Raw genomic sequence first — 27,654 nt, forward strand, 5'->3', positions numbered from 1 at the left:
GCGTGGTGAGTTGAGCGTGGATGCCGCGGTGGGTGGCATGAAGCCTCCACACGCGCTATGTCTCCATGGCCATGTGCTCAATAAGCCATGTGATAAGATGCGCGGGTTGACGATCTCACATGCGGAGGCAACTGGGATTCGTCCTACGCCACCTGGACTGAGGCGAATCACTACATGACCACGAGGACTTAAAAAGCACATTGGGAATTGGCCATTCCAAATTGGGAGAAAAAGGGGGAAAAAAAAATAAAAAAATACAAAATAAAATAAAAGGAGGGGCAAGTAAATATGTCTTTTTGTGATAATCAACATTATGCCACAAATGCTGTCAATTCAGCTTAACTTGTACTGAACCCGGAATATTCCTTTAAAAGGCATTTGAAAAGTAGTTAATATAAATGATAAAAAAGTGAGACGTTTTAATGTGACCTTCATTATAACAAAATGAATTTTTTTTTAATTTTTTATTAAAAGCTCCTGAAGTTGAAGAAACACCCATATGTATGTCAATCATAACTAAAACTTTTATTTTCTCATCTTGCTGGAGGAATACATGATCATTGCACTGAAACTTCACTGGCTCTTTGTGTTTAAAAATTAAATGCACAAGAGGTATATGTGTCAAAATGGATACCTTTCCTTGTCAAGTTACAGAGTCACTGGAAAAATCTGCCAGCCAAGTGCATGAGGTCTGTGTTTTGCTAGATCTTGGGTTGTGAAACGATCACTCAGAACCACTATATAAATAGGAGCATCTCCTGTAATGCGTCGGGCAATGTGACATTGTCACCATCCTCATCAGGGTTAAGCCAATAGAAAAGTGAGATGTATGGTTGTGCTGTAACCTCTGACATTTGACCTCTCGCCCTGTTTTCCATCATGCTGTGTAATTCGATGCACAAATGCCAGCACATGAGATACCAGCCTAAGACTTAAATGATTGTGTGAACTCCACAGGTCTTGACTTTATCGAACTTTTTAAAGAAATAGCTCAACCAATAATGAAAACAGCCTCATCTAGTATCAAACCCTTAGGAATTTCTTTCATCTGCAGGACACAAAAGGAAATAATTTAATGAACTTTTATGACACTTTTGGGTGCTTTATTAAGTGTTAAAGTGAGTCACATACAGTACTGCCATTCTATTGAATTCAACCAACAGGACATTCATTAAATTATTTCCTTTTTTCTTTCCTCAGAGGAAGCAAAGTCATAAAGGTTTGGAATGACATGAAGGTGACTAAATGATGACATAATTTTCCTTTTACCTGTCTCTACTGTACTGTATACACCTGTATACTGTATACTTCTGATTACTGCAGTATTTCATTGTGGATAACATGTTCATTGAGTCACACTTTTTTCACAGAATGTGTGATGAACCTGCTAGAATCAGTTAGCAGGCATGTAGATTCCATAGATTAACAAAACTATACTGTCTGTATAGTAAGACCACTGTAACCAATATGTGAATTATGACAAATGTATAATACTAAGCTACAAGCTACTGTAAACTATTTGCATCTTTATACCACCATGAAAGAAAAAGAAAGAAAGAAAAAAGAAACAGAGAAAAAAAGAAGAAGAAATGAGGAAAAATAAAGAAAAAATAATGAATGAAAGAAAAAGAAAGACAAAGAAAAAGAAAGAAAGAGAAAAAGAAAGACTAAAGGAAAAAAGCAAGAAAAAAGAATGAATGAAAGAAAGAAAAAAGAAAAAGAAAGAATGAAAAAACTCAGAGAAAAAGAAAAGAAAGAAAGAAGAAAGAGAAAAAGAAAGAAAAAAGAGAGAAAAAAGAACGAAAGAAAAAGAAAGAAAAATTAAAAAAGAAAGCTAAAAAGAAAGAAAGAAAGAAAGAAAGAAAGAAAAGGAGAAAAAGAAAGAAAGCAGCTGTCTCTCCGTCACTCTCTCTCACACACGCGCGCGCGCACGCTCACACAGATAGTCGTGCGCTTTTGACTCGGGTGACCGCGCATGAAATTACAGTCTCAGTCGTGCGCTCTGAAGTAACAGTAGCAGCGCTTCAGTCTGGGAAAATCTTACTTCAGTCTACTGCACCACATCCCGACTGGAAAGAGCAACAGTCACGGGCTTTTCAAGAAGGGAGAGGACACTTCTGAAGGCTACAGGTATGATGACCACTTTATATATCAGCCGTACAAATGCGTTGCGCGTGGGCTTGAACTCAGGAACCGATACTGAACTCAGGAACTGTAAGCTCAACACTCAACAGATCGTTCATTACAATTCATTAACACAAAACGTATCAGAACTATTGCAGATGCGTAGAGATTTAAGCATTTGAACTGTCAGTGGAACATTCCACCAGAAATATTGCAGGATGTGTATTGATATACAGCAGACACTTTTACTTAAGTAAAAATTGTATCTGGACTAAATTAGTTACGTTACATTATACATTAAAGAACGTTTTTAAAGGACGAAATAGAAGGATAAAAACAAGCTTTCTATTGTAATCTCTGCTGATGCCATCATGAACTCTAAATGCAGATGAAACCTGTCAAGGAAATGTCCTGGTCATATTTAAACCCACATCAATACAAAAAAATATATGAAATAAGGCTACATTTTGCTTAAAGAAAATAAAGCCTATATTTAGGACCATTAATATTTTTTTTCTTTATTATTTTCAGAACACTTACCAGTAAGCACATTTTACCTTTCAATTCTCATTACGCGTCCATTATTCCCATTCTTTTCAATGATTATTCTCATTACTGTAACAGTGGCATATGCAATTTATTACAGTAAAAAATTGTGTTGCACAGTGAATTTTGAAATTAATATCAGGCAAAATTAAAGTGCAGTACCAAGGGAATACTACTATGTTGTATAAAATACTTTACAATTTAAATAAAACAAAAAGAAAGTTTTTCCACCTTGTGGCAGTGAGAATATCTAATGACCATCTTTTTTCACAAAATGTACACAACTTTCATAACTGTCTATATGCAAAATATAATTTCTTATTTCCTTTGATTTTGGAGTAAAAAAGGACCAGGGCATTTTCTTGATAAGTTTCATGAGAATCACCCTTATATTCTGTGACCAATATTGAACACTGTTTGAACAATATTCTTAAGAGTACTTTTACAGTTTCTAATACTATTGCCATTATTATTACTGTTGCATTATTTTGGTTCTTAAAAAGGCAATCATCATCATTTTGACATTAAATCTCAAGCCTAGCAGCATTAGCCTAGAGCGTAACAGTCTGGTTCCAGAAGTAAAAATCCCATTCATTTATCCCACAGGCAAACTGATTTTCAATGATAACTTATAAAACTTTACAGACAGACCTACCGTGAGATACGAGGTTGTTCATCGATGGTATAAGCTTCAGTCGAAGCCATTCGTCTGCGTTATTTCAACTTCATTGTTTAAAAATCATGATTGATAGCGGAATTCATGGTAAACAACTACAATACCCATGGTACAGTAGAGAAATATCCACCAATCAGAGAACCGCTTCTAAAAAACCCTTCGGAGAGACCGAACGCTCCAATGACGCACTGTGAATTACGCAATCGAATCAGTCTCACCTTCATCCTTAAACTACTTATATATTTGTACATATCGGAATATTTTGCAATAAACGTAAAATATATTGTATCTATACTTATAATCAAACACCTAAAATCAATAGTTTTATATATTCCCATTGTTTTTATTCAGTGACATCATTCGCAATGCTTCATGGGATTGTAGTTTGTGCCTTCATGAAAGACGGTAAGTACACAGTCTTGTACCTTTGTCTTTATGTCCGCTTTTCAAATACTTTTTTACCTCAAAACAAAGTTTGTGATGTTGTGATTCTCCTCGGAGCTGGTCGGTTTGGTTCATGGCTCACGACTCTTTTATGAAGGATTTTATTAAAAGTCTATGGAAGAAATGAATGAGGAAAAAACTCAGCCGTCGGAACCCAGACGGCTGAAAAAGTGGGCGGTCACTGTTGCGCTTTATTTAAATCTCTTTGCCATATTGTGCAGTTCTAATTGATGGAGATATGTTAAATGTTAAAACGTGTTATGAATGATACACCAATACTTTCAACATTCTGAATTTACTGCATTTTAAACAAACAAAAATATAATTATGATTACCAGTTATCTTGTTGTCTTAGTTATTATCTGTATCCAGGGGTGCAAAGTACTTGGTTTCTGCAGACAAAAAAAATGTAATTCCACTATCGTATGTATTTCTTAATCCTCCCTGGTTCATATTACACAACAAATTAATGTTATTTAAATGATAAAAGTGTCTTGTCAGCTTTATGTAATCCATTTGTGTTGGGACAACATAAATAATTTTGTTGCCATTAACTGAAACCACAGTGATTTCTAGTTCCCAGCTTGCTTTGCACGAAACTGGATGGAGAGAGTAAATATTAAAATTAAAGGTGCTGTAAGCGATTTTAGCTATTCTACTTCCACAAGACTGAGCCGTTTAATTAGCCACTCCCCCTCTTTCCAAAACCCCCACTCCAAAGTTACCAAATGAGCTTTATTGAGATGGACATCGTGCAGAAACAGTTGTTAAAAAACAACAGCAGTCAATAGCAAAACAATAGCGCCCTCAACTGACAACTGTTATGAACAACACGGCATAAAAATGGCAGTAAGCCTCAATAATTAGCTGAAATTACAATACAATGAAAACGTGCAAAATGATTGACAGGTTAAAAGCATCAGAGACCGCAGACACATTTTTGTTTACTGTTTACAGAGTCTAGAGCTGTTACAGAGACTGGTGAGATGTATCATGGCACTTTTTTCATTAATATCTTTCATGGAGTAGGAACAATTTTTGCGTACCTTTCCATGAAAAAATCACTTACAGCACTTTAAGTGTTATTTTATATGTTTCAGTGCATGAGGAATTCAAGGGGAGAACAGTGTTTAATGTGTTTTATGTTGAGATTCAGAAGAGTTTCTGTAATGTTGGAATTTTGGGGTTTAGCGCTTTGGTAAGAGTGGAGCTTGAGCATAAATTTGGGAGGACAAATACTCAACCATTTTATATTGCTTTGTCAAATGAGCTATTTTTGAGCCTCTCACAGCACAGTTGTAAGAAACTGCTTAGATGAGATTCATGCCAATATATTTACCATGTCAATGCAAACTGTTGATAACCAATTGTTAACTGAAAGAATAAATTAAACTTAATGCTTATTATCAAGTAAAACAAGCATAATATTAATACATTACACTAACAAATCCAAATGGTTTTTCCTTTACTCAGAAAGCTTTTGTCCAATTTACTTGAATTTCTTTAGTTCATACAACTGAACAGTGGCTTGTTGGAACTACTCAACACTGTGCGTGGAACCACTTGACACTACTTTTTGAACTAAATCCTACAGTTAATTTTTTTAGTGTGTGAAACACAATAAAGACAATAAAGAGTGTGTGAACGTTGGATGCAGCTCTCGCGAGACTTTTGGTGGAGTTCCGACTATCTGCAGATGTGGAATTTTCTGATTTGATCTGAGCTTCGAATGCGTTGAAAATCTACTTGTGCGATTAGACCGTATGCCACCGCCCGACTGGATGTGATGTATTCATTCAAAACTGAGTGCAAAGTGAGAAATATCAACGGTTTTTGTCCTAAACTTTATTCTTTATTCTAAATGCTTCCTTGGCAAATTGGAGAGCTATGAATGTAGTCAGAAATGTTCATTCACATTGCAAATATATCACAAAAGGCGTTTGTAATTAAACAGGGTTTCTGCGGGTTTTATGAATCTAACACAATGAACACAATGTCAGCGCATCGCTCTCTAAATGTAAATGCCTAGGGAGCACAAGAACAGTTATATACTGTATACAGTATCAACCCTTCAAAGTTTAAAAACGCAACTGAACAGATCTCCATTACTTTTTAATTAATTTGACAAAAAGTAACACAATATGGTTTGAATAACTCTGCCCTTAACCACCAGAAAATGGAAATAACTTTTACCTTCTGATCAGACCCATTGTATCAGCTATATTCCTCTATGCAGTGGCGGATTTAGGCATGGGTGACATGAGCAGTTGCCCAGGGCGGCAGGAGACACCCACACAGAGCCCCCCCCCCCGGTCAACAATTATTGGGGGCGTGATGAAGTAGGTTTCGCCCAGGGCACCATACAAGCTAGAACCGCTACTGCCTCTACGACACTGCTGTTTCACTTGAATAGCATTTAAACAACACCCAAAATATAATTTAAAGTTCTAGGATAAACTATAAGTTATCACCACCAATCATGTGAAAACCAGATTTTATTCAATACATTTGGTCATTAAATCTAGAAGCTCAACAAAAGGAGCGTTTATGATTTTTTTTATCTTTTGTTGTAAGAATCTCCCTATGATTCTGCAATCTAAATCCCTTGTCTTAGATTAGCCAATAATATATTAATTTACAGAAATGTACACACTGTGCAACTCAGAACTGAAAGACATGCCAAGGTTGGAGTCAGCACACAAGTGTGGATTATCTTTTGAACTATAGGTGGTGCTGTGTCCAATCTGCTCAGGTATGACATGATGTCAGTGACGCGTACCAAATTTCTTATAAATTTAACAATGCATTCAAAAGATATTTAACTTTGTGATCAATGTGCCAGAGAGGAGGTATGGCTGATATGGGAAAAATTATATATGGCTGATATGGGTATCCTTGAAATCCTCATGACCCAAGGAATCCATAGACACCAAACTCATGACATTCGGTTAAAAAGTTATTTTTCATATATCATGACCCATAGGTGGCGCTGTCACCAAACTTTGCATGTACACTCAGATCATGGTCCTGATGAATCATACTGAGTTTCGTTTCAATATGATAAACCATTGGCAAGATATAGCCTCACTTCCTGTCGACCTCATTAAATTTGAGTTTAAGTAACTTTTCAACAAAAACAAAATGTGGTATTATTCATTCTGTGCAGATCAATCTGGAGATTATTTTACATTGTTTAAACAAATCAGGCAAATTTGAAGGAATAGTTGCGAATAAACGATAAACATCATAATCTAAGATGGCGGCCACTGTAATGGGTGGAGTTTTAATTTAAGCGGTCCATTTGTATCATCAGGAGAAGTATAATCACATGCAAAAATAATTTCATGAAAAATGGCTCAAAAGATACGTGCAAAAGAAAAGTGAATTTTTGAACTGGTGGTGGCACTGTAGAGTTTGTCCTAGAGACTTTTGGTAGAAAAAGAGAAATTTGGTATGGGGCTCTTCGTGCGCAGAAATTATCTTCACTTTTAAATGACTTAAAGCAATGAGAAACCAATCCCTCATGCAACATTTAATACCCTGACCTTATGAATTTAAGACTTGGTGCTTTGATTTAAGCAAAAGGGCAATTTAAGACTTTAACTGAAACCCAGTTAAATGTATACATGTGTCATTTATTTCTGCACTTGCAAAACCTTTCTATTTAAATAATATTCAGCAACAATAATAACTTTGTTCTTATATCCTTTCTATATGTCTCCAGGGACTGGGTACTCTGACATTGCAATTCACAATTGCCTTTTCACATGCAACGAATACAACCCATTGTGAGCAATTGACAGTTCAACTGCCACTGGAGGGAATACGACAGTCATATGAGTGTCGGAGACAGTGAAAAGCACAATTTAATTTAAGTGTCATTCGTTCCGCCAATGAAATCCATTTAACATACAATGTAATTGACCACAACGTCCTCTCTCACGCAGTCTCCTTTCTCTAGATTTCATTCTAGCTAGAAAAAAAGTAAATTTTTACTTTTTTAATACTTAAGTACAGTTTAAGTATGTTTTTGGCTAGATACTTAGTCTTTCACCTGAGTAAAATCATCACCTAGTATCCATACTTTCACTTAATTTCAGAATACTTTTTACACCGCTGCCTGTGTCTGTGTCTACTTGTGTCCTACAAGCATATTCATTTGGGCAAAGTGGTTAATTTACTGCAGTGTAGCAACTAGCAAGCTAGCCAACTAATCTGACTGAGAAGGAAGTCTCTTAGGTAAACTTTAGGGGAGTTATATTTACATTTTACATTATATACAGTATTATTATAATTTTACATATTATATATTTCACACCCATCTACTGAGTTACATTAACTTGAGAATTAACATTTCTTGCATTTGAACATATTTTCGGGTAAATCTGCGTAATTCTTTCTGTGAAATGATGTACATTTCCATTGAGAATTGTGGGTTGTGAGTGCCAATGAAGGATACACCTCCTGCATCCTCCAAATTCCTGTGAAAGAAGGTCCCATTCAAAGCTGCATTCAGAGTGTCCTACTTGCTTTTCTGAAACGATACAGCCTCTGTGACGTACAGTATGCGGCCGACAAATGTGACCTCTGGAGCAGACACCCTTCGAAACAGGACATAGCTTGTAGGTGCGTCCCAAACACACTTCTGCACTATTCAACAGATTTTGAATTGTAAGTAGTGCACGTAGTATGTTAACACTGAAAATGCAACAAAAAGAAATTTACTACGAGTACCCAGATGATGCACTTCTTCCATCGTCAAAACGGAGTGTGGAATGTTGAATCCTTCCTGCACTAAGCGCTCGTTGCTTGCCATACATAGCGGGAGGGGCAGAGTTACCTGGCAACATTGGTTGGTCTGACAAAACAATTATAAACTATGAAGAATGTAGCAACTAGCGAAACTTCTGTGAAGACAGCACCTAACAAATGTGAGTTGAATGTTTTACCATCACCCACGCTGTGTGCTATTATTTTAGATATAAGTGTTGAACTGAGTGGCAACACATCACGTGCATTTGAAACGTCAGTTCCATCAGCTGTTGAATGACAAATGCCTCCGTGTTGTAAAAATCTGTTAAGTGTTCCATTTGGGACGATACTGCACTTTGAAAATTCATACACTACATGGCTGGGTGCATAGTGTATTCTATAAGTGCATAGTGTACAGTGAGTCATTTGGAACACAGCTTATGGCTTCATGAATGAGTACGCTAGCTAGCTTGCTAAGCTCATGTAGGAACAACTGATACACAAACCCTAGGTTACGTTGCAGTAACTGATGTTATCAGACAGCTACTTAGCAGGCTATATCAAACCAAGATAAATTATTTTAAATATCTAGCTCGTAAAATTTACAAGAACATTTTTCCGTCATAATATCTGTTTAAATATATACCTTTATAATATATTTCATTAGCGTTAATGAATTTCCCCAAAATAATGTAAAAGTTAAAACTATAAACTTACCAGGTTACATTGTAAACTGTGAACGTTTATTAAGCTTAGAAGTTAGACATACCTAGCTGGTTACGCATATTGCCTCGCCAGCTCTTTGAAACATTGACGGTTTGATGAAACCTGCCGAGTGACAACAGTCCCACCTTCTGGCTGGAACAGACAGTGTTCAACAACTGGCTATAAATGCGAGGGCTTTAAAACCCAGCCGACGTCTCGTCAACTGGTCATTTCTGCAGTGACCTGAATGTACGCTACCATAGCCAGTGGCCACTGCTTTTTCAAAGACATAAAACATATTTTATTTGTAAAGTGAAATGTGTGTGACCCCCAAAGACTCCCCACCCATGCCCCCTCACAACGCCACTGGTTATGCATGCTGCGTGATTACTATTGTTTATTTTCACGTAATAGCTTTTAGCACATTTATTCATTCATTTGTTTTGTAATTAAGCTCTGTTATTTGCTGTTGTGTTGTTCTTAACTGTAACTTATTTGACAGATAGCATGTTTTTTGACATGTTGAAAAGACTTTTTCACATTTTGTGAGTGGTTTGTGATGGTAATGTTTAGTTATGTGATTCTCAGTGAGGTTTGGCTATTGAGTCAAGTTGTACCTCCAGTCAGTTCAGTACCTATATCATTTGCCTAGATTTGAGTTAAGATTTTCCATGCCACCAGGAAAGGGGTTGAACTCTGGCTTCAGGCCAAGTCATGTTAAATTATTCAGATACCATCTCTATTTTTCACCCAGAAACACTAAGCCATGCAATGCAACACGTTAACTGATAAAAGCATAGAAATTTGTTTTTCTATATTCACATCTGTTAACTCTATCAGTAGCTAGAGGTTTATTGAGCATTCTGACAGAATGAGACTCTTTTCAAAACCACTCATAATCAAAAGTATAATATTGCCATATGTCTCACAATAACACATGTGCTGTCTTTCGGGTTTGCCCCTCTGAAAATATTTTGATGAGCATATGAAGTCTTTGTGTGGCCGCCTACAAAGCCAGTCTTCCACAGTGCTTTGTCTCGCTATAAATGGCACCAAGCACATGCACAGCCCTTTGATCCCTCGCTCAAGCCCCTTTTGTCTTTGCTGCTCACTCTCACCGATGAAAAAACCTATATTCTAACAACGGTCTGGGTGCCCATAGAGTGAGCTGCGTTTGTGCTGGTCACCATCAATATAAAAACGAGCATAATCAGTTCGTTTTCAAATAACATTAAAGGGAGAGAACATAAACAGGCTTAATTTCCTTATCTGTCTGCTTCCCTGCATTTGTGTGGTACTAATGAATCTGATTGTGCATTTAGTAAAAAGTTTATTTATTTATTGAGTGATTTTTCATGGTCAGGCTCTGAACTGATATGATCTTTGATAGCAGTTCCTAAGATCATTGGTTGTGGGTCTGTTTTTATCAGGCATATACTGACCATTGTATGTTCATAGAGTTTATTTTCTTACTGTTTCATTTTATCAGTCCTTTAATCCTTGTTCTTTTATATTACTGCTCATTGCTACTTCCTTTCATCTGCTCACCTACCAGTTTTTCTGTATCCTGTCCTTTGATTCGATTGAGCCACCTAGTTCCCAAATGGAATCAAGGGTAAACTACAATGATAATGGCAGTATAATATCCTCTCAGAGACCACAGGTTTCTCAGAGGGAAAAAGTGGCTATTCTGAAGTTGAGAACTCTCTCGCTTTTAATCTGACACCTGGCTTTAAAGATTGGCTGATCCTATTACATCAAAGTATAAGAAACACCTTTGTGGTCTCCTCACAGCCTTATCTCAGATCAGCTAAGCCTGGATACTGGCTTTATCAGTGCAAATGATAAGTTGATAGCATGTCTGTCTGTCATCAGATTAAAAAGATGGTTATAGACTGCATTTGTTTAGGAGAGAGCCATGTGCTATATAGTGAATGAGAGTTCTGTATGTTTGCATGCACATTTTTAACTTTAACCCTTTAAGCTCGGATGGGCCCACAGAGAAAAAAATATCAAAATATTAATAACTACAGTCTTGACCTTGTCGTTGGAACGCTCTCAAAGTGTAGAATACAACCAGCCTATTTGCTTTACTCACAGACAAATATAAAGCGAGTAGCTAATAGCTAAGTATATATCTTTGACATATATGTTTCATGTAAAAACGTTGTTGCTTATATACCGCGTTTTCACTTACAACTTCATGAAAAATTAACGGAACATAAAATATCACATGCAGTTACTTAGAGGAGGTGATTATCTTTAAAACGAGTCCACACACACCGTAATTGGATACATAAATCATTAGATAATCCACACAAAAGCTCAGTGTGCTATCTGGCTAAAAACAAATCAGCTTTCCTGGATCAGATGACTTCATTGGAACTTATGTAGTACATTGTCCTTCATGGAACTTCAAACCAATCATATTATGATTCAGATTGCTGCAACCAGAAGTGGAAGCCATCAAAATATGGGCAGAGGGGATTGATCACTCTAATTACAAATGGCCACCAGGATATGGCATCAAGAACATGACACAAACTCAATGATGGCTCATATGACACAGAATAGAACTGAATGAGATCTCGTTATTCATGCCTGCATCCTATGGAGAGAGAGCATACCTTTTGTCATTGTTGTATTTGCATGTGTAATTAGTTCTTATGCACAATTATTATGTTTTATTTGTTTGGAGAGGCTTTTGGACACTTGGAGACGTTTTTGGAAACTAGGGTAAATTATTTTTGTAATGCTATCACTTTTGATTGCTTTGTCGTATCAACACAAAATGTACTCAATTGCAGGTGACATGATTGGGAACAAAACAAAAGTAATTTTTCAGAGTTACATTATTTACCCTCTGAGATATATAATGTCAAATCAGAAAAAGTTTCTTAGGCTGAGAGTCTCAGAATTTATCATAATCTATATCATTAAAAAATGTTAAATGTTTTCAAACACTTGATCCTCCTTGTTTTTTTTGTTTTGTCAAGTTATAAGCCTTTCATTTTGGGTATGCCACTGAAACAGGAAATATAATAAAAAACACCTCTCAGAGCTTAAAAGGTTAAAGGGATAGTTCACCCCAAAATGAAAATTCTGTCATCATTTTCAACCCTCATGTCATTTCAGACCCGTATGACTTTTTTTCTTCTGTGGAACATAGGCCTATAATTTCCAAGTTGCTCTCTTTAAAAGTGCATGGGGACTAGAGGCTGTCAATCTTCAAAAATAAAACGACAAAAAGCACCATAAATAAATACTTAGTAGACTGTAGAACTATAGACTAGATAGAACATTTATTTTTGGGTAAACTATTCCTTTAATTTCTTGATTTTATGAATCATAAAATTACTGTAAGTCTATTTAGCAGAATAATAACCTCAAACATAATGAGTCTAAACTAAAACTGTTACATTATTTTTGTACATCCCTGTACCAGCGTTAAAGGGCACATGGAAAAACTCAATGTTTTTATCAAACAAACACCGTGTGGTGATGGTGCATGTTCACGTTTTCATGTGTAAGGGCCATCTTAGTCACACAGCCTTCGTAATTCACACAGGTTGGAGTGCATATGGGCCATAAGGAAAGCTGAGGAGCAACCAGAACCACCAGCTGCTCCACATCTCATTTTACACAAATCATGCAGCAGTTCACATTATTATGCGAGCCTCATGCCAAAATCTTTGCAGTGAATAGTTACTAATCTGCATGTGCATCTGTTTACATATTAAAAAATAAATAAATAAAATAAAATAGAAGAAAGTTTGATATTTTTAAGCTTGTTTCACACATCCTGCATCTGTGGCACGTGAGAGGCGCACATTCATTTCCGCACCCATATTAATAGGATACAGCATTTACACTGCACTCGAGAGCAGATGTGGCACTGAAAGTAGAGTTTCGCCGCTCAGCCTATTTTTGCAGTACGGCACATGCTGAACTCAGAAAACTGCCTGATCTCATGAAACGTTAGCATGGCAAAATTTTTGCAAACCAAAATCACATGCTTCATTACATGTTTGCTGCAGTTTCCAAGTGAAATGTTCAATGGGGGGTACTAAAATCAAGTGAAATTATGTTGTAATCATACGACGTTTGTAAGGTGAATTTTAGATGGATGTTTCAATAAGTAAAATGTACCTCTCTAGCCTAAAACTTTAACCTAAACCTAACCGATTGTATTCAAAAAGAGAAATGAGAACTGAACAAAACATACATCTTACCTAACCGCCTAAACCTAACCGATAGTGTTTTAGAAGAAAATTCGACATGAAAAGCACATTTATTGATGCAACCTCTTCATTTCGTGTCGCTTCTATGGCACTTTCCATCACTTTCACTTTAGTTTCAAGCATCCTTGGCTGGCCTTGAGCCTCAGTCTCCGAGTCCAAATTCCAACACTCAATCAGGTGAGCAACTGCGAAAGCTAATCACATTGGAATAAGTGTAAATGTAGGTGAGTCTGTAATACAAGCGATAAAATGTACAGTATTGTTTTTCAAATGATGCGTTATAATAAAAGGGATTCAATATCATAACATAGCAGTGTGTGAGTAACAGAGTGAAAATACGTGTTTATTAAGTCATAATCAGCTGTTGTAGTCATGATTTGTGTGAAAGTGAATAAAACACACAGTCTAGTGTTTATTTCACCAGGAATCTGTGACGAAATGTAGAATTCAGCATGTAAAACTCAGTTTGCAAAAATTTAGTAATTAATTCTATGAGACTAGGTTGGAAGAAAATGTTCTGTTAACCTACAGCATTTATCAACACAATCTTTAGCAATATAAGCTTTCATGGAGCCACATAAAATAAAAATAATGTCCGTCAGGGTTTGATGCAAGTTCCGCACATAGTGATAGGCACACAAACAGCACTTTCTATTTAGTGATAAAGTCGATTGGCAGTTTATAGCTGCACTTTGGGGCTCGGGTTCCATTCAGTAAATGAAATACCATTTGGATGTTAATTAATGACAATTTGAATAGGATACCTCTCCTCATGTAAAATGGATTTCATAACCATTAAATTAAATTGTAATAACTATTAGTGGCACACTCATACTTTTTAAATTTTTGTCCATTAGGAAAGGAAATATTCCATGTACTAAACCAGAAATAACTCTATTTTCTCTATTGAGCCACAGCTCTTTTATGCAGTAGAAACATTGGAACACTGAATTGTTGTTGTTGTTGTTGTTGTTGTTGTTTTTTGTTTTTTCAAAATATAAATCTATGATTTAACATCACTGAATCAACCTGAATACATTAGGTTACACCAACAAACCTTATTTTAAGGATTAGATCAGGTAGAACTAGCTCTGTAGGGTAGCAGTTGTTATACGTATAAGTGTACAACATGTGCCTGTTGTTGATCTGCCACAGATTTAGGATGTTTGAAACAGCCTCACAGCAATGACAGAATACAGCAAATTTGTATACTGTGACAACCATAAATTAGAGTGTAGTCTGACTCACTAAAAGAAGGCAATTGCACACATGCGAGATTCATGTAAATGTGACCAGCCTTTTCAATTCTTATTGAAAAGTTTTGAAATGTTCAGCTTAAAAATCATTAAAAATCAGATTTATTAGTGCTATAAACTAAAACTGAGTTTTTGATGTGGTTTTTCAACATGGGCCCAAAAATGTCATCATTTTGGATATTGCTCACAACTGGATGCTCAGCACAATTCAATTTTCATCTCCTCGATGAGTTTCACATTAAGAATGAATCAGAGAACAGCCTTGATATTATTGCTACCCGCAGCATGTATAGATACTCTTGAGTTTAGCTGATGAGTGTGAAAGTATTTTCCTTTGAAAATGGTCGAAGAGCTGATTTGAATAACAAACTATGTACAGACTTGCTCTGCGTTTAATCATGGTTGGTGCACTTGGATTGGCTGGATGCTGCTGGCAGGATCTATTCATAGATGAGAAAATGACCCAGCTGTGGTTTTTGCAGGTGGCTCATCTGAATCAGTCTCTCCCACATTCATAGGCAAATGAGTGGACTCAGCGTCACTGTGCCTATCTCAGTGTAAATGCATTTCCTTCTGTCTTGTTGTAGGTTAAAGTGTGTTACTGGCCAGTATGACGGAGGTGATAAATACCTGTGACTCTGCAGTGGGAGACTACAGTGTGAGCGGTACATCTGAGGAACAGAACATCTCTTTTCAGGTGGGTTTATGCTCTTGAGGGTGGACTGGAAACCATATAGATGCTCTCTTACAGAGATTCAATTGAATGCTGTTATTCAAGTAACAGAGACTATTTACATTTAGTCTCTTCATTCATCTTAATAGATTGGTTTGCTGTCTGATTGGGTATGCAAATCTTATTTACAATTTGCCACATAAATTTATCTGCAAAACAAATATCTACTATTAACTATGCCATGCTATTAAAGAAGTAGTTTACCCAAAAATTAAAATTCTCTCATCATTTACTCACCATCATGCCATCCCAAACTCTTATGACTTTCTTTCTTATGTGGAACACAAACAAAGATAAATGCATGAGGTGTTTTTGTCCATACAACGTAAGTCAATGGGGTCCAACATTTTCAAACTCCAAAAAGGACATAAAGGCAGCATAAAAATATTCAACTGCAAATGACACATATGGTTTCATCCATGTCTTCTGAAGCAATATGATTGCTTTGGTGAGAAACAGATCATAATTTAAGTCCTTAATAACTATACAGTGGCAAGAATAAGTATATGAACCCTTTGGAATTAGCTGTTTTTTTGTTTTGTTTGTTTTTTTGCGTTATTTGGTCATAAAATGTGATCTCATCTTCATCAAAGTCACAAGTATAGAAAAAACACAACATGCTTAAGCTAACAACACACAAATATTATAATCTTTCATGTCTTTATTGAACACATCCCATTAAACATTCACAGTACTGTGGAAAATGTGAACCCTTGGATTTAATAACTGGTCAATCCTCCTTTGGCAGCAATAACCTCAACCAAGCTTTTCTGGTAGCTGCGGATTAGACCTGCACAATGTTCAGAAGGAATTTTGGACCATTCTTCCTTACAGAACTTTATTAGCTCAGCCATATTCTTAGGATGTTTGGTGTAAACAGCTCTCTTGAGGTTATTTCACAGCATCTCTGTTGGGTTAAGGTCTGGGCACTGACTGAGCCACTCCGAAAGATGGATTTATTTATTTTTTTAACCATTCTGTAGTGGATTTACTTAGATGTTTGGGGGCATTGTCCTGCTGCACCACTCAACTTCTGCTGAGCTTCAGCTGGTGCAGAGCCACCCTGACATTATTCTTTAGGATGTCTTGATAAACTTAGGAATTAATTTTTCCCTTGGTGATGGCAAGCGGTCCAGGCTTCGAAGCAGCAAAGCAGCCACAAATTATGATGCTCCTTCCACCATACTTAACCGTTGGGATGAAGTTTTCATGTTGGTATGTGGTGCCCTTTTTACGCCATATGTAGTGCTGCGTGTTCTTCCCAAACAATTCAACCTTAGTTTCATCAGTCCACAAAACATTTTCCCAGTAGCATTAAGGAGTGTCAAGCAATAAAGTATACTCTGAGACTGTTTTTGTCCACAACATATAAGTAAATAATCTTAGGAGTTTATAAACTGAACTGGGGCCAAACTTTTTTATCCATATTTATCTTACCTAACACTTTTATTGTAACTAACATGTTAACGTGTATATTAAAATAGTATTTAATTACGTAATTAAGAGTTATTTAAATAACATTTTCAAAGTCTGGCCATAAATTCCTTCTTAAAGGGTTAGTTCACCCAAAAATGAAAATTCTTTTATGATTTACTCACACTCATGCTGTCACGGCTCCAGTGAATTTGTTGGTTTATTCTGTGTGTTTTGTTATTTTCTCTCCCTCGTGTTTCACAGGCGAAGCCGGCATGCATGATCAGTGTTTCCATGGGAACATTGATTGTTCCCAGGGGAACGCTGATCATGCCACTAACTAGCGTGCTAGCAACACCTGGTTCTCCTCTAATTCCCTCCCTACTTAAACCCTTCGTGTTCTCAGTATCTTTACTAGGAGGGTTACGTGAGCCAGGATACGCAGGATGGCGGAAGGGAGAATGGCGTTTGGAGACATTTCAGATGGCGACAATAATCAAGACATGGATTATCAGGAAGTAAGATATACTAAAAGGAAAAAGGAAAGCAGCATGGGTGATGGATTTGATTGTAAGCAAACAATTAATACATTGAGAAATATAAGAAATGAAACCGGTAAGGAGATGGTAGAAAGAGAAATCAAAGTGATTGTTACTTTTGCTAAACAATCAGAACAACAAAAGCATCCTGTTAAACTATCAAAAGCAATTGAGAAAGAGATAGGAATAGTGAAAGCTGTATCCTGTCTCAGTAATGGAAGAATAATGATCAAATGCAAGGACGAGAAGCAGAAACAAAAGATTCTTAAAATGAAAACACTAGCAGGAGGAAAGGTAGTATGCACAGAAATAGGCGATAAAACTAGAGAGGTAATTTCAGGAGTACCTCTTAACGTAAGTATGGATGACATCAAAGGAAGTTTGGATGGTGGCACAGTCATTTCTGCTAGAAGATTGCAGACATGGAAAGACAATAAAAGGTGTGACAGCATGAGCGTGTTGATTCAATTTGAAGGAAATACCCTACCGACAAAAGTGAAGCTAGGATTTATAAGCTTTTCGGTACGAGAGTATATACCCCCACCTTTGAGATGTTTTAAATGCCAACGCGTGGGACACACTGCAAATACCTGTAAAGGGAAAATGCGCTGTGCAAAATGCGGAGGAAAACATGAGTATGGCAAGTGTGAGGAGGGAACAGAGATCAAATGTTGTACCTGTGGGGGAGGCCATAGCGCTGCATATGCAGGATGCCCCATACAACAAGAAGCTCAGGAAATACAAAAAATAAAGATAGTGCAAAATATAGCATATGCAGAAGCTACCCATAAGATAAAAGGCATGGCAGAAACAAAGATAATAAATGTGCAAGGAATCAATGTGGAATCTTCCATCCAGAATAATGTAAATCCAGCAAGAAATGAATCAGATATTCTGCTTGTGATGAACAAAATTGATTTTGTGGCATTTATTTGTGCAGTGGTAAATGGTACAGCGCAAGTAGAAAGGAAGTCGGACAAGTTAAAGATAATTGTAGGATGTGCTAATAAATTCCTAAAGTTAACAGGAATTTCAGCTGAAGTAGTCCATGAGATTTTAAAAGCGAAAGAAGGAACTGTTGCTTTGGACACGACTCAGAGTAACAATATATAATCCTATAATGTCTTTCGTACTATTACATTGGAATGCCAGGAGCTTAATAGCAAATGGGCAAGAATTTAAAAAACATATCACAGAAATGGGAAAAACACCAGATATTATTTGTATCCAAGAGACATGGTTAAATAGCTCCTTGGAATTTAAGATCAATGGATATGTAGTAGAGAGTAAAGACAGAGAAAATGGCAGAGGTGGAGGGTGTGCAATTTATTAAAGAAAGCATAGCATATAAAAGAATATATAGAAATAGTAATGCAGAATACATACATATAGAAATAATGGGAAAGAATGAAGTAATCAGAATTATACATTTTTATAATCCATGTAAAGAAATAAGTAATACTATTTTAAAAGAGGTGATGGGTGACACACAGGGCAAAATTATTACGTGTGGGGATTTTAATGCACATAATGGTTTATGGCGTAGTTAAAAACACTGATAATAACGGGGAAATAATAGAAGAATTTATAGAAGAACATTCACTGGTTTGTTTGAATGATGGGAAGCCAACAAGAATGGATATAACAAGAGGTAGCACGTCATGTTTAGATCTCACAATAATGTCAGCAGCATTAGCTGATAAATGTACTTGGACAGTGCATGAAGATAATATGGGTAGTGATCATTGGCCAGTAATATGTGAAATTCAAAATGCAGTACAAAAACAAATCATTAATCAATGTGTAAGATGGAGATTTAAACAGGCAAAATGGAAGGAATTTTATATGTTGTGTGAAGAAAATTTCAATAATATGAAACTGTAAGGAAGAGTTGAGTAAAAATATAATAAAATAGTAGAAGGAATTATCTTTGCAGCAAAACAGTCTATTCCTTTAATAAGAGATAATGGAAAGAAAAAGAAAAGTGTACCATGGTCGTCAGAAGAATGCACAGTGGCAATTAGAGAAAGAAATAAGGCATTTTGAATTTTAAAAAGATTAATAACTCAAGATACAATCGTAGAGTATCAGAAGAAAAGGGCAGTTGCAAGGAGGGTAATTAAAAATGCAAAAAGAAAAGTGTGGCAAGAGTTCTGCAATACAATAGGGAGAGAGACTGAAATGCATGTGGTATGGAGAATGATTAGGAAAATGAATGGTATTAATAACTATAATAAGATAAGCAAATTGAAGGGGATCTAGAAAGGGTCCAGTGATGTTCTTCAGGTGGGCCAACACCAGTCTCTCAAATGATTTATGACCACAGACATCAGGGTGACAGGTCTGTAGTCATTAAGTCCTGTGATTTGTGGTTTCTTTGGGACATGAATAATGATTGAGCGTTTGAAATAGCACGGGTCTTCACACTGCTCCAGTGATCTATTGAAGATCTGTGTGAAGATGGGGGCCAGCTGGTTAGCACAGGATTGAAGACACGCTGGTGAGACACCATCTGGGACTGAAGCTTTCCTGGTCTTTTGTTTCCGAAAGACACGGCTCACATCATCTTCACAGATCTTAAGTGCAGGTTGAGTAGCAGGAGGGGGGAGGAGGGGGGTTGCAGGAGGTGTTGGTGTTTGTGTGAAGTGAAGGTCAGAGTGGGTGTAGGGTGTGAGATTGGGCCTTTCAAATCTGCAGTAGAACACATTCAGGTCGTCAGCCAATTGTTGGTCCACCACAGGGCTGGGGTTAGGAGTCCTGTAATTTGTGAGTTGTTTCATGCCACTCCACACGGATGCAGGGTCGCTAGCTGAAAACTTGTTTTTCAGCTTCTCAGAGTATCTTCTTTTAGCCACTCTGATTTCCTTGTTCAGTGTGTTCCTGGCCTGATTGTACAAGACTTTACAAGACCCCACCCCTGTAAGCATCCTCTTTGGCCTGATGAAGCTGCCTGAGCTCTGCTGTAAACCACAGTTTGTCGTTGTTGAACTTTAAATAAGTCCTAGTAGGAATGCACATATCCTCACAGAAACTGATATATGATGTAACAGTATCTGTGAGCTCGTCCAGGTCTGTGGCTGCAGCCTCTAAAACACTCCAATCTGTGCAATCGAAGCAGGCTTGTAGTTCCTGCTCTGCTTCATTGGTCCATCTCTTTACAGTCCTTACTACTGGCTTGGTTGATTTTAATTTCTGCTGGAAGCCCGGCAGATGTAACACGCTGTCCGGAATGGCTTCACACAGCCAGGTTTCTGTGAAGCACAAGGCAGCAGAGGTTGAAAACTCCTTGTTTGTGTGAGTGAGGAGATGTAGTTCGTCCGTTTTGTTAGGAAGAGAGTGGAGATTCGCAAGATGAATGCTCGGCAGCGTTGTTCGAAAGCCCTGCCGACGGAGTTTGACCAGCGCACCGGCTTGCCTTCCTCGCCTATGTCTCCTGAACAATAAAGCCGTGCCTCCAACTAAAATGTCTAGCAAAATGTCTGAATATTCAAAAACCGGGAAAAGACTGTCTGGTATAAGCTGTTGAATGTTCAGCAGTTCGTCTCTGGTAAAACTGACTGGAAAAAGATTACTAAACACAGGACAAACAAACAAAAACAACAAAACAATAGGAGCGCTCCACACCGAGGCGGCCATCCGCGGCGCCATCATGATGTTGTGATCAACCATTAGAAAAGTGACAGAATTTAAGTATCTTGGATTAATCTTTGATGAGAAAATAACATGGAAGAGACATATTAAGAAAACTGAAAACAAATGTAAAGGTATAATAAATTGCATGTCTTCAATAGCCAAGTATGAATGGGGAACCAGCAAGAGTTCACTGTTACATGTATATCAAGCCTTAATACGTTCTAGTATAGACTATGGGTGTGCAGTGTATGGGGCTGGATCTAAATCAGAATTGAAGAAAATTTATAATTTACAGTCTAGAGCACTTAGAATCTGTTGTGGAGCAATAAGATCAACCCCTTTAGATGCCATCAGGGTTGAAATGGGGGAGATGCCATTAGACTTAAGAAGGGAAAAACTAGCTATGATGTATTGGGTTAACTTGCAAGGAAGTGACAACAATCATCGCACACGCACAGTTTTAAAAGATTGCTGGGAATACAAAAATAATGGAGGAAATAGCTTTGGATGGAAGTATGAACAGTGGGTCAAGGATTGTGGTCTGCAGAATGAAGTCATCTGCCCTAATATGCCATGACATGGTGTGCCAGTATGGAACTTTCTTGAACCTATTGTTGAAATGAGATTATTAGAGGCCCAGGAAAAAGCAGAAGGGTATAATAGTAGTAATGAAATCAATGTTTTTATGAGAGAAAAATTGTACTCTTTTATGCAGATGTTTACAGATGGATCTAAAGATCCATTTAATCAAAAAGTTGGTATAGGAGTATATATTCCGAGACCTAAGACAAAAATAAGTCTAAGAATAACTGATAAATTGTCTGTATATTCCACAGAGTTATTTGCTATAATAGCAGGGCTACAATGGATTGAACAGACAAAGCCAATTAGTACTGTAGTTTGTTCGGATTCGTCATCAGCTCTTAAAAGTATAATGTCTACAAGAACTGACAAACAAGATCTACTGATGAAAATCTATACATTATTGTACAGATTGAAAGCAGAGGGTATAACAGTGTACTTTTGTTGGATACCAGCACACATTGGGATAGCAGGGAATGAAATAGCTGATAAGTTAGCAAAAAAAGCATTAAAGAAAAACTTGGTGGATATTAAAGTACCCCTGGGGAGAAGTGAGGTAAAATCAGTGATTAAAAAGAAACTAGTAAATTTATGGCAACAAAGGTGGGAAAATAACAGCACAGGGGGATGGTATTATAATATTGCAAAATTAGTAGGAAAAGAACAATTTTATGGAAAGTATAGAAAGGAAGAAGTAAAGATCTCTAGAATAAGATTGGGACACACAGGATTAATTTCAACACTTGCAATAATGGGGAAGCATGAAAAATGGTATGTGTGATGAATGTGATGTTTTAGAAACAGTAGAGCATGTATTTTTTAAATGTAACAAATATGATGATCAACGTAGTAGTCTTTTTAATAATATAAAGGATAGACCAGTAAATGTCACGGACCTCTTGGGAAAGGGTTTGAGAGAAAGTTTGTTTTAACCTTTTTAAAGAATACAGGACCAGAGCATAGGATATAATGTATGGGGATTGTGGTGCGTCTGCCCATCCTGGAGGTTGAGGAGCCCAGTGTGGAAGCTGGAGGAGCTGAACACGCAGCGCAGGTGGGCTCTGATCCTCTGGGGTGGGTGGGGCATTACATCCTCATATATATATATATATATATATATATATATATAAAAATAATAATAATAAAATACAGATGCATCACCCATGTAAGCTATACAGTAGGTGGCGGTAATACTTCTAAGGAGTGAGTGGCTATTAACAAGACGAAGAAGAAGTATCTTTGCTAGATTATTGTTTGATGTGAAGTAACTTACCTCACTCTCTCTGCCTAGTTGGTCCTGTCTCTCGTGTATCTGTTTGGTTGCCCTTCTCTGCCTGCGTGTCAGGAGTGTGGTTACCTTCCAGCTTGCTGTACGCTTGTTCTCTGCGCTCACGAATCTTAAATGGAGGATTCCTCATCTCTGCCCGCGTGTCGGGAACATGATTACCTGCATATCTGCTGGGTGTTATTCTCTGCACCTCACTACGCTTCTACAGAGGATTCCTACGGATCAGCTCCTGACTTCCACAACACACACACACACACTTCTACGAACACACTCTTCACAGATTTGCCCATTGTGCGATTTCGGCGCACTTATTCACAAGACTCCTTCCCTCTACTGCAGCCGGTGCTGGGATCTCCAGTCTTCGACAGCACAGTTAACTTTATAATTTATTGTAAATAAATCCTTTGAACTGTTCCTCTGTTTTTGGGTCCCTTTGTCTCGCTCTCTTGACTCATGCCATCCCAGATGTGTATGACTTTCTTTCATCTGCTGAACACAAATGAAGATTTTTAGAAGAATTTCAGCTCTGTAGGACCATACAATTCAAGTGAATGGGTGCCAAAATTTTGAAGCTCCCAAATCCACATAAGGGCAAAATAAAAGTACTCCAGACTGGTGGTTTAATCCATATGAGAAACAGATCAATATTAAGTCCTTTTTCCTTCACTTTCTCCTGTTTTTGGTGATTCTCATTTCGTGCATATTGCCCCCTACTGGGCAGGGAGGAGAATTTGAAATTACTTAAAGGTGCAGTATGTAAGATTCAGAAACCCTTGTTATTAATGACACCTGTGGCCATTAAGTGAACTGCAGCCAGCTACCTGTTGCTTGTGCTCACGCTCGTGCACACACTCCATAGGGACGCGAGCGAGCATCTGCCAAAACAATGACGTATCGTACAAAGAATGATATCAGTGAACAGTTGATTTATGAAGCTTTTCATCAATCCTGCTGTTTCATGAAAACAGGACATTGATATCAGACATATATTTTACCATACTGCTCACTGGAATGTCATGTAATGTGGCCTTTTCAATGGCTCCCTTGTTACAGATTTTCCCAGATTCCCATGAACGGTTCCCAAAGCTTTCCAAACGCTTGCCGTCCATCGTGGTGGAACCCAGTGAGAGTGGGGAGGTAGAGAGTGGGGAACTGCGCTGGCCTCCTGATGATCTGAGCCCTACAGATGACCCAAGAGACAAACAGGCCCAGGCTGCAAGTAAGTCTATTGCAGAATTATTGAAAAAAAATCTTTGATGCGTGCGGGCCAAGAATATTTGAACATAAAGCTTCTATCAGATATCGTGTCTATAATATTTGTTTACTATATACTGTAAATAAAACGTCTGTGTTCATAGCTTTAACTTTTTTTTTTCACAAGAACAATTTTCAAGCAGAAAATTCTGAAAGAAAAAACAGATAACTAAAAAGTGCTTTCAAAATTGATCATTAACAGAGAGAGTAATTAAGACTGATAATACAAACTGTAATAAACAACAACAGTGAAGTTTGTTATTGTTGGTGAAGTTGCATCCAACGTTACCCAAATATAAGTTTGTTATACTGTTTATGCAATGATTTAAACTTTTGACTTTTAATATCCAATGTTTTCTTGACCTAATTAATGAAAAGAACTTTTCTATTTCTCCAAACTCATGCTAATCAGTTGTTTATGATTTTAGTTCTTTAATCTTCCCATTCTGTCAAAATGACGGATAATTATCATTCGTAGCGCAACCTCTGAAAGAGTCTTTTGGTGTTCTTGCACAAGACACAGTAAAAACGTGGGGCCTGGGTATCTCAGCGAGTATTGACGCTGACTGAGACCCCTGGAGTCACGAGTTCGATTCCAGGGCGTGCTGAGTGACTCCAGCTAGGTCTCCTAAGCAACCAAATTGGCCTGGTTGCCAATAGAGTCACATGGGGTAACCTCCTCGTGGTCGCTATAATGTGGTTCGCTCTCGGTGGGGCGTGTGGTGAGTTGTGCATGGATGCCTCCACACTATGTCTATGTCTCCGCGGTAACGCACTCAACAAGCCATGTGATAAGATGCGTGGGTTGACGGTCTCAGACGCGGAGGCAACTGAGATTCGTCCTCCGCCACCTGGATTGAGGCAAGTCACTACGCCACCACGAGGACTTAGAGTGCATTGGGAATTGGGCATTTCAAATTGGGGAGAAAACGGGGATGAAAAAAAAAAGACACAGTAAAAACATTGATAAGTTGCGCAACGTGCATCTAGCTCAAGGTTACATAGGAAAACAATTGAAAAACAGCATTAACAGACACAAAACAAGTTCAGTGTGAACAGCACCTAAGACAACTGACAACCTCAGACAGGCCACTGAAAAGTTCAAACTGGCCGGAATTGGTCCGCAGGCCACCAGTTGAATAGCCCTGTTCTATTGTATTTAAAGGTATAGTTTACCCAAAAATGAAAATTCTCTCATCATTTACTCACCCTCATGCCATCCCAGATATGTATGACTCTCTTTCTTCTGTAGAACACAAACAAAGATTTTAAGAAAAATATTTTAGCTCTGTAGCTCCATACAATGCAAGTGAATGGTGACCAAAACTTTGAATTTCCAAGAAGCACATAAAAGCAGCATAAAAGTAATCCATATGTCTCCAGTGGTTTAATTCATGTCTTCTGAAGTGATCCAATAAATTTTCGGTGAGAACAGACCAAAATGTAACTAATATTATACTGTACATCTTGCCATTGCAGTCTTTAGACACGATCATGATTTCAAGCTCGATTACACTTCCTAGTGCTTGACGCATTCGCAGAGCGCTAGATGGCGTTAAAAAGTGTCATCGAATTTGAAATCATGATCACCAAGGAGACTGCAGATGTCACGATTTATAGTGAAAAAGGAGTTACATTTTGGTCTGTTCTCACCAAAACCGATTGGATCACTTCTGAAAACATGGATTAAACCACTGGAGTCTAATGGATTACTTTTATGCTGCCTTTATGTGTTTTTTGGAGCTTCAAAATTTTGGATGTATTGCAATGACCTACAGAGCTGAGATGTTCTTCTAAAAATCTTTGTTTATGTTCTGCAGAAGAAAGTCATACACATCTGGGATGGCATGAGGGTGAGAAAGAACTTTCCTTTTTGGGTAAGGAAATAAAAAAGTTTTAGGGATGTTTCAATACTGTTTATGGTCTCATATATTTCAGGTGACAAGCCCACAGAAGAGGTCTATAGGGGGACGGAAAACTAATGGGCAATGGTTGGCACCCATCCAGCCAATCACTGTGAATGTCTTCACAATGGACAGGAGTGAATGGGAGACTCCACCAGTTAGGTCTGCCTATCATCCACACTAGAGCCGCCCACCTGTTTACCTCCACTCCCCTAGTGGAGTCTAGAGCTGAGAGACTGTCTTACCTGAACTAGCTCAAGTGCCAAACTCTAGTGGTAGTCAGCTGCTGTGATTGAGTTGTAAATTATCTCGAGTAACATTGTAATCCATGATACCCATTAGAACTCATTTATGCCTGGTAAATTATTGATTGGCAGTAACTTATGTATTTATTTACTTTGGACCAAAGTCTTTCAATCTTTCCTAACAGAAGTACGTAAATAGCTTCATAATCTTAAAGGAGTATTTCACCCAAAAATGGAAATTCTGTCATTTACTCACCCTTATGCTTTTCCAAACCTGTGTGACTTGTGGAACACGAAAGGAGAAAGTTAGGCAGAATGTTAGCCTCATTCGTCATTCACTTGCATTCAGTGTTCGAGATGTGACAGAGCTCTTGGGGGGTTGTAGTGTTCTAGTTTCGATGAAACACCAGGGGACCTCCCTAAGTAAAACATTTTTGGCCTTGTGGGGGGTCCCTTAACTTATATAGGGGATCAGGGACCCCCCAGCACCCCCCCCCCCCCCCCCCGTCACACACACACAATTCGAACAGTGCTTTCATAGTATGGAATAAAGATACAATAAAATTGAATGGTGACTAATGCTTATATTATGCAAACATCTCCTTTTGTGTTCCAAAGAAAAAAAATAGTTATGGGGGTTTGGGACAAAATATGGTGAATCATGAAAATTTTTTGGGGTGACCTACCCCTTTTAACTTTGATATATGAAACAAACTTTGTAATATATCAAACATACATTAAGTAAAAATGTATTTCAAATAGTTTAAATATAAAATGCATTGTAAATGGCACCTTATGTAGATAATGTAGATTTCAAAACCCTATGTACATTAGATTACATTTTTCAGTGTGTTTTCACAACCGTTCACACATTCTGATATATAAAACAAACAAACAAAGAGAAATAGCAATTCTTTTTTAACATGCTATCCAGATATAGACATTTGCACATATTGTATTTGCACATATTTGTGCTATTTGCATAAATTCTCTGTTAAGCACAAGCTGCTGCTTATGACAAGTGTGGTCCCCAGAGCTGCTGTAAATGTGGCTTTCTTATGCCTTAGACATTGATCCCTGTAGTCACAACATCTATTTCAAAATTAAAATTAAATTACTGTTTTATGTACATGTGGACTCTATTTTACCCTCATTTGTGTCCGTCACCTTCCTAAGGAAAAACACTTTGGTGCTTCAGAGTCTGTTGAATATCACTGTATTCTGTTACACATCTATTGCTCTTCTTTTGATGTTTGAGTATTAATCCTAAAATATTAAGAATCTGTCCGGGGGGATGAGAATGGGAATGAATGCAACAC

The 27,654-nt window shown here is 37.5% G+C and overlaps 1 protein-coding gene across 3 annotated transcripts; it reads left to right on the forward strand.

Moving 5' to 3' along the window:
- The first annotated feature begins 1,891 nt into the window (after positions 1 to 1,891).
- si:dkeyp-72h1.1 (uncharacterized protein LOC799956 homolog) lies at positions 1,892 to 27,654 on the forward strand. Of its 3 annotated transcripts, none has more exons than XM_051645089.1 (5): positions 1,892 to 2,130; positions 3,698 to 3,751; positions 15,332 to 15,441; positions 23,986 to 24,151; positions 26,125 to 27,653. In XM_051645089.1, the coding sequence occupies exons 3-5, from the start codon at positions 15,355 to 15,357 to the stop codon at positions 26,166 to 26,168; spliced, it is 297 nt and encodes a 98-aa protein (XP_051501049.1). In that variant the 5' UTR covers positions 1,892 to 2,130; positions 3,698 to 3,751; positions 15,332 to 15,354; the 3' UTR covers positions 26,169 to 27,653. The 3 variants fall into 3 exon arrangements, with proteins under 3 accessions (XP_051501049.1, XP_051501048.1, XP_051501050.1); XM_051645090.1 differs by lacking the exon at positions 3,698 to 3,751 and adding an exon at positions 17,297 to 17,408 and having other exon boundaries at positions 2,113 to 2,130; positions 26,125 to 27,654; XM_051645088.1 differs by lacking the exon at positions 3,698 to 3,751 and having other exon boundaries at positions 1,901 to 2,130; positions 26,125 to 27,652.

The sequence above is a fragment of the Myxocyprinus asiaticus genome, chromosome 19, assembly GCF_019703515.2.
Source record: "Myxocyprinus asiaticus isolate MX2 ecotype Aquarium Trade chromosome 19, UBuf_Myxa_2, whole genome shotgun sequence".
Taxonomy (NCBI): domain Eukaryota; kingdom Metazoa; phylum Chordata; class Actinopteri; order Cypriniformes; family Catostomidae; genus Myxocyprinus; species Myxocyprinus asiaticus.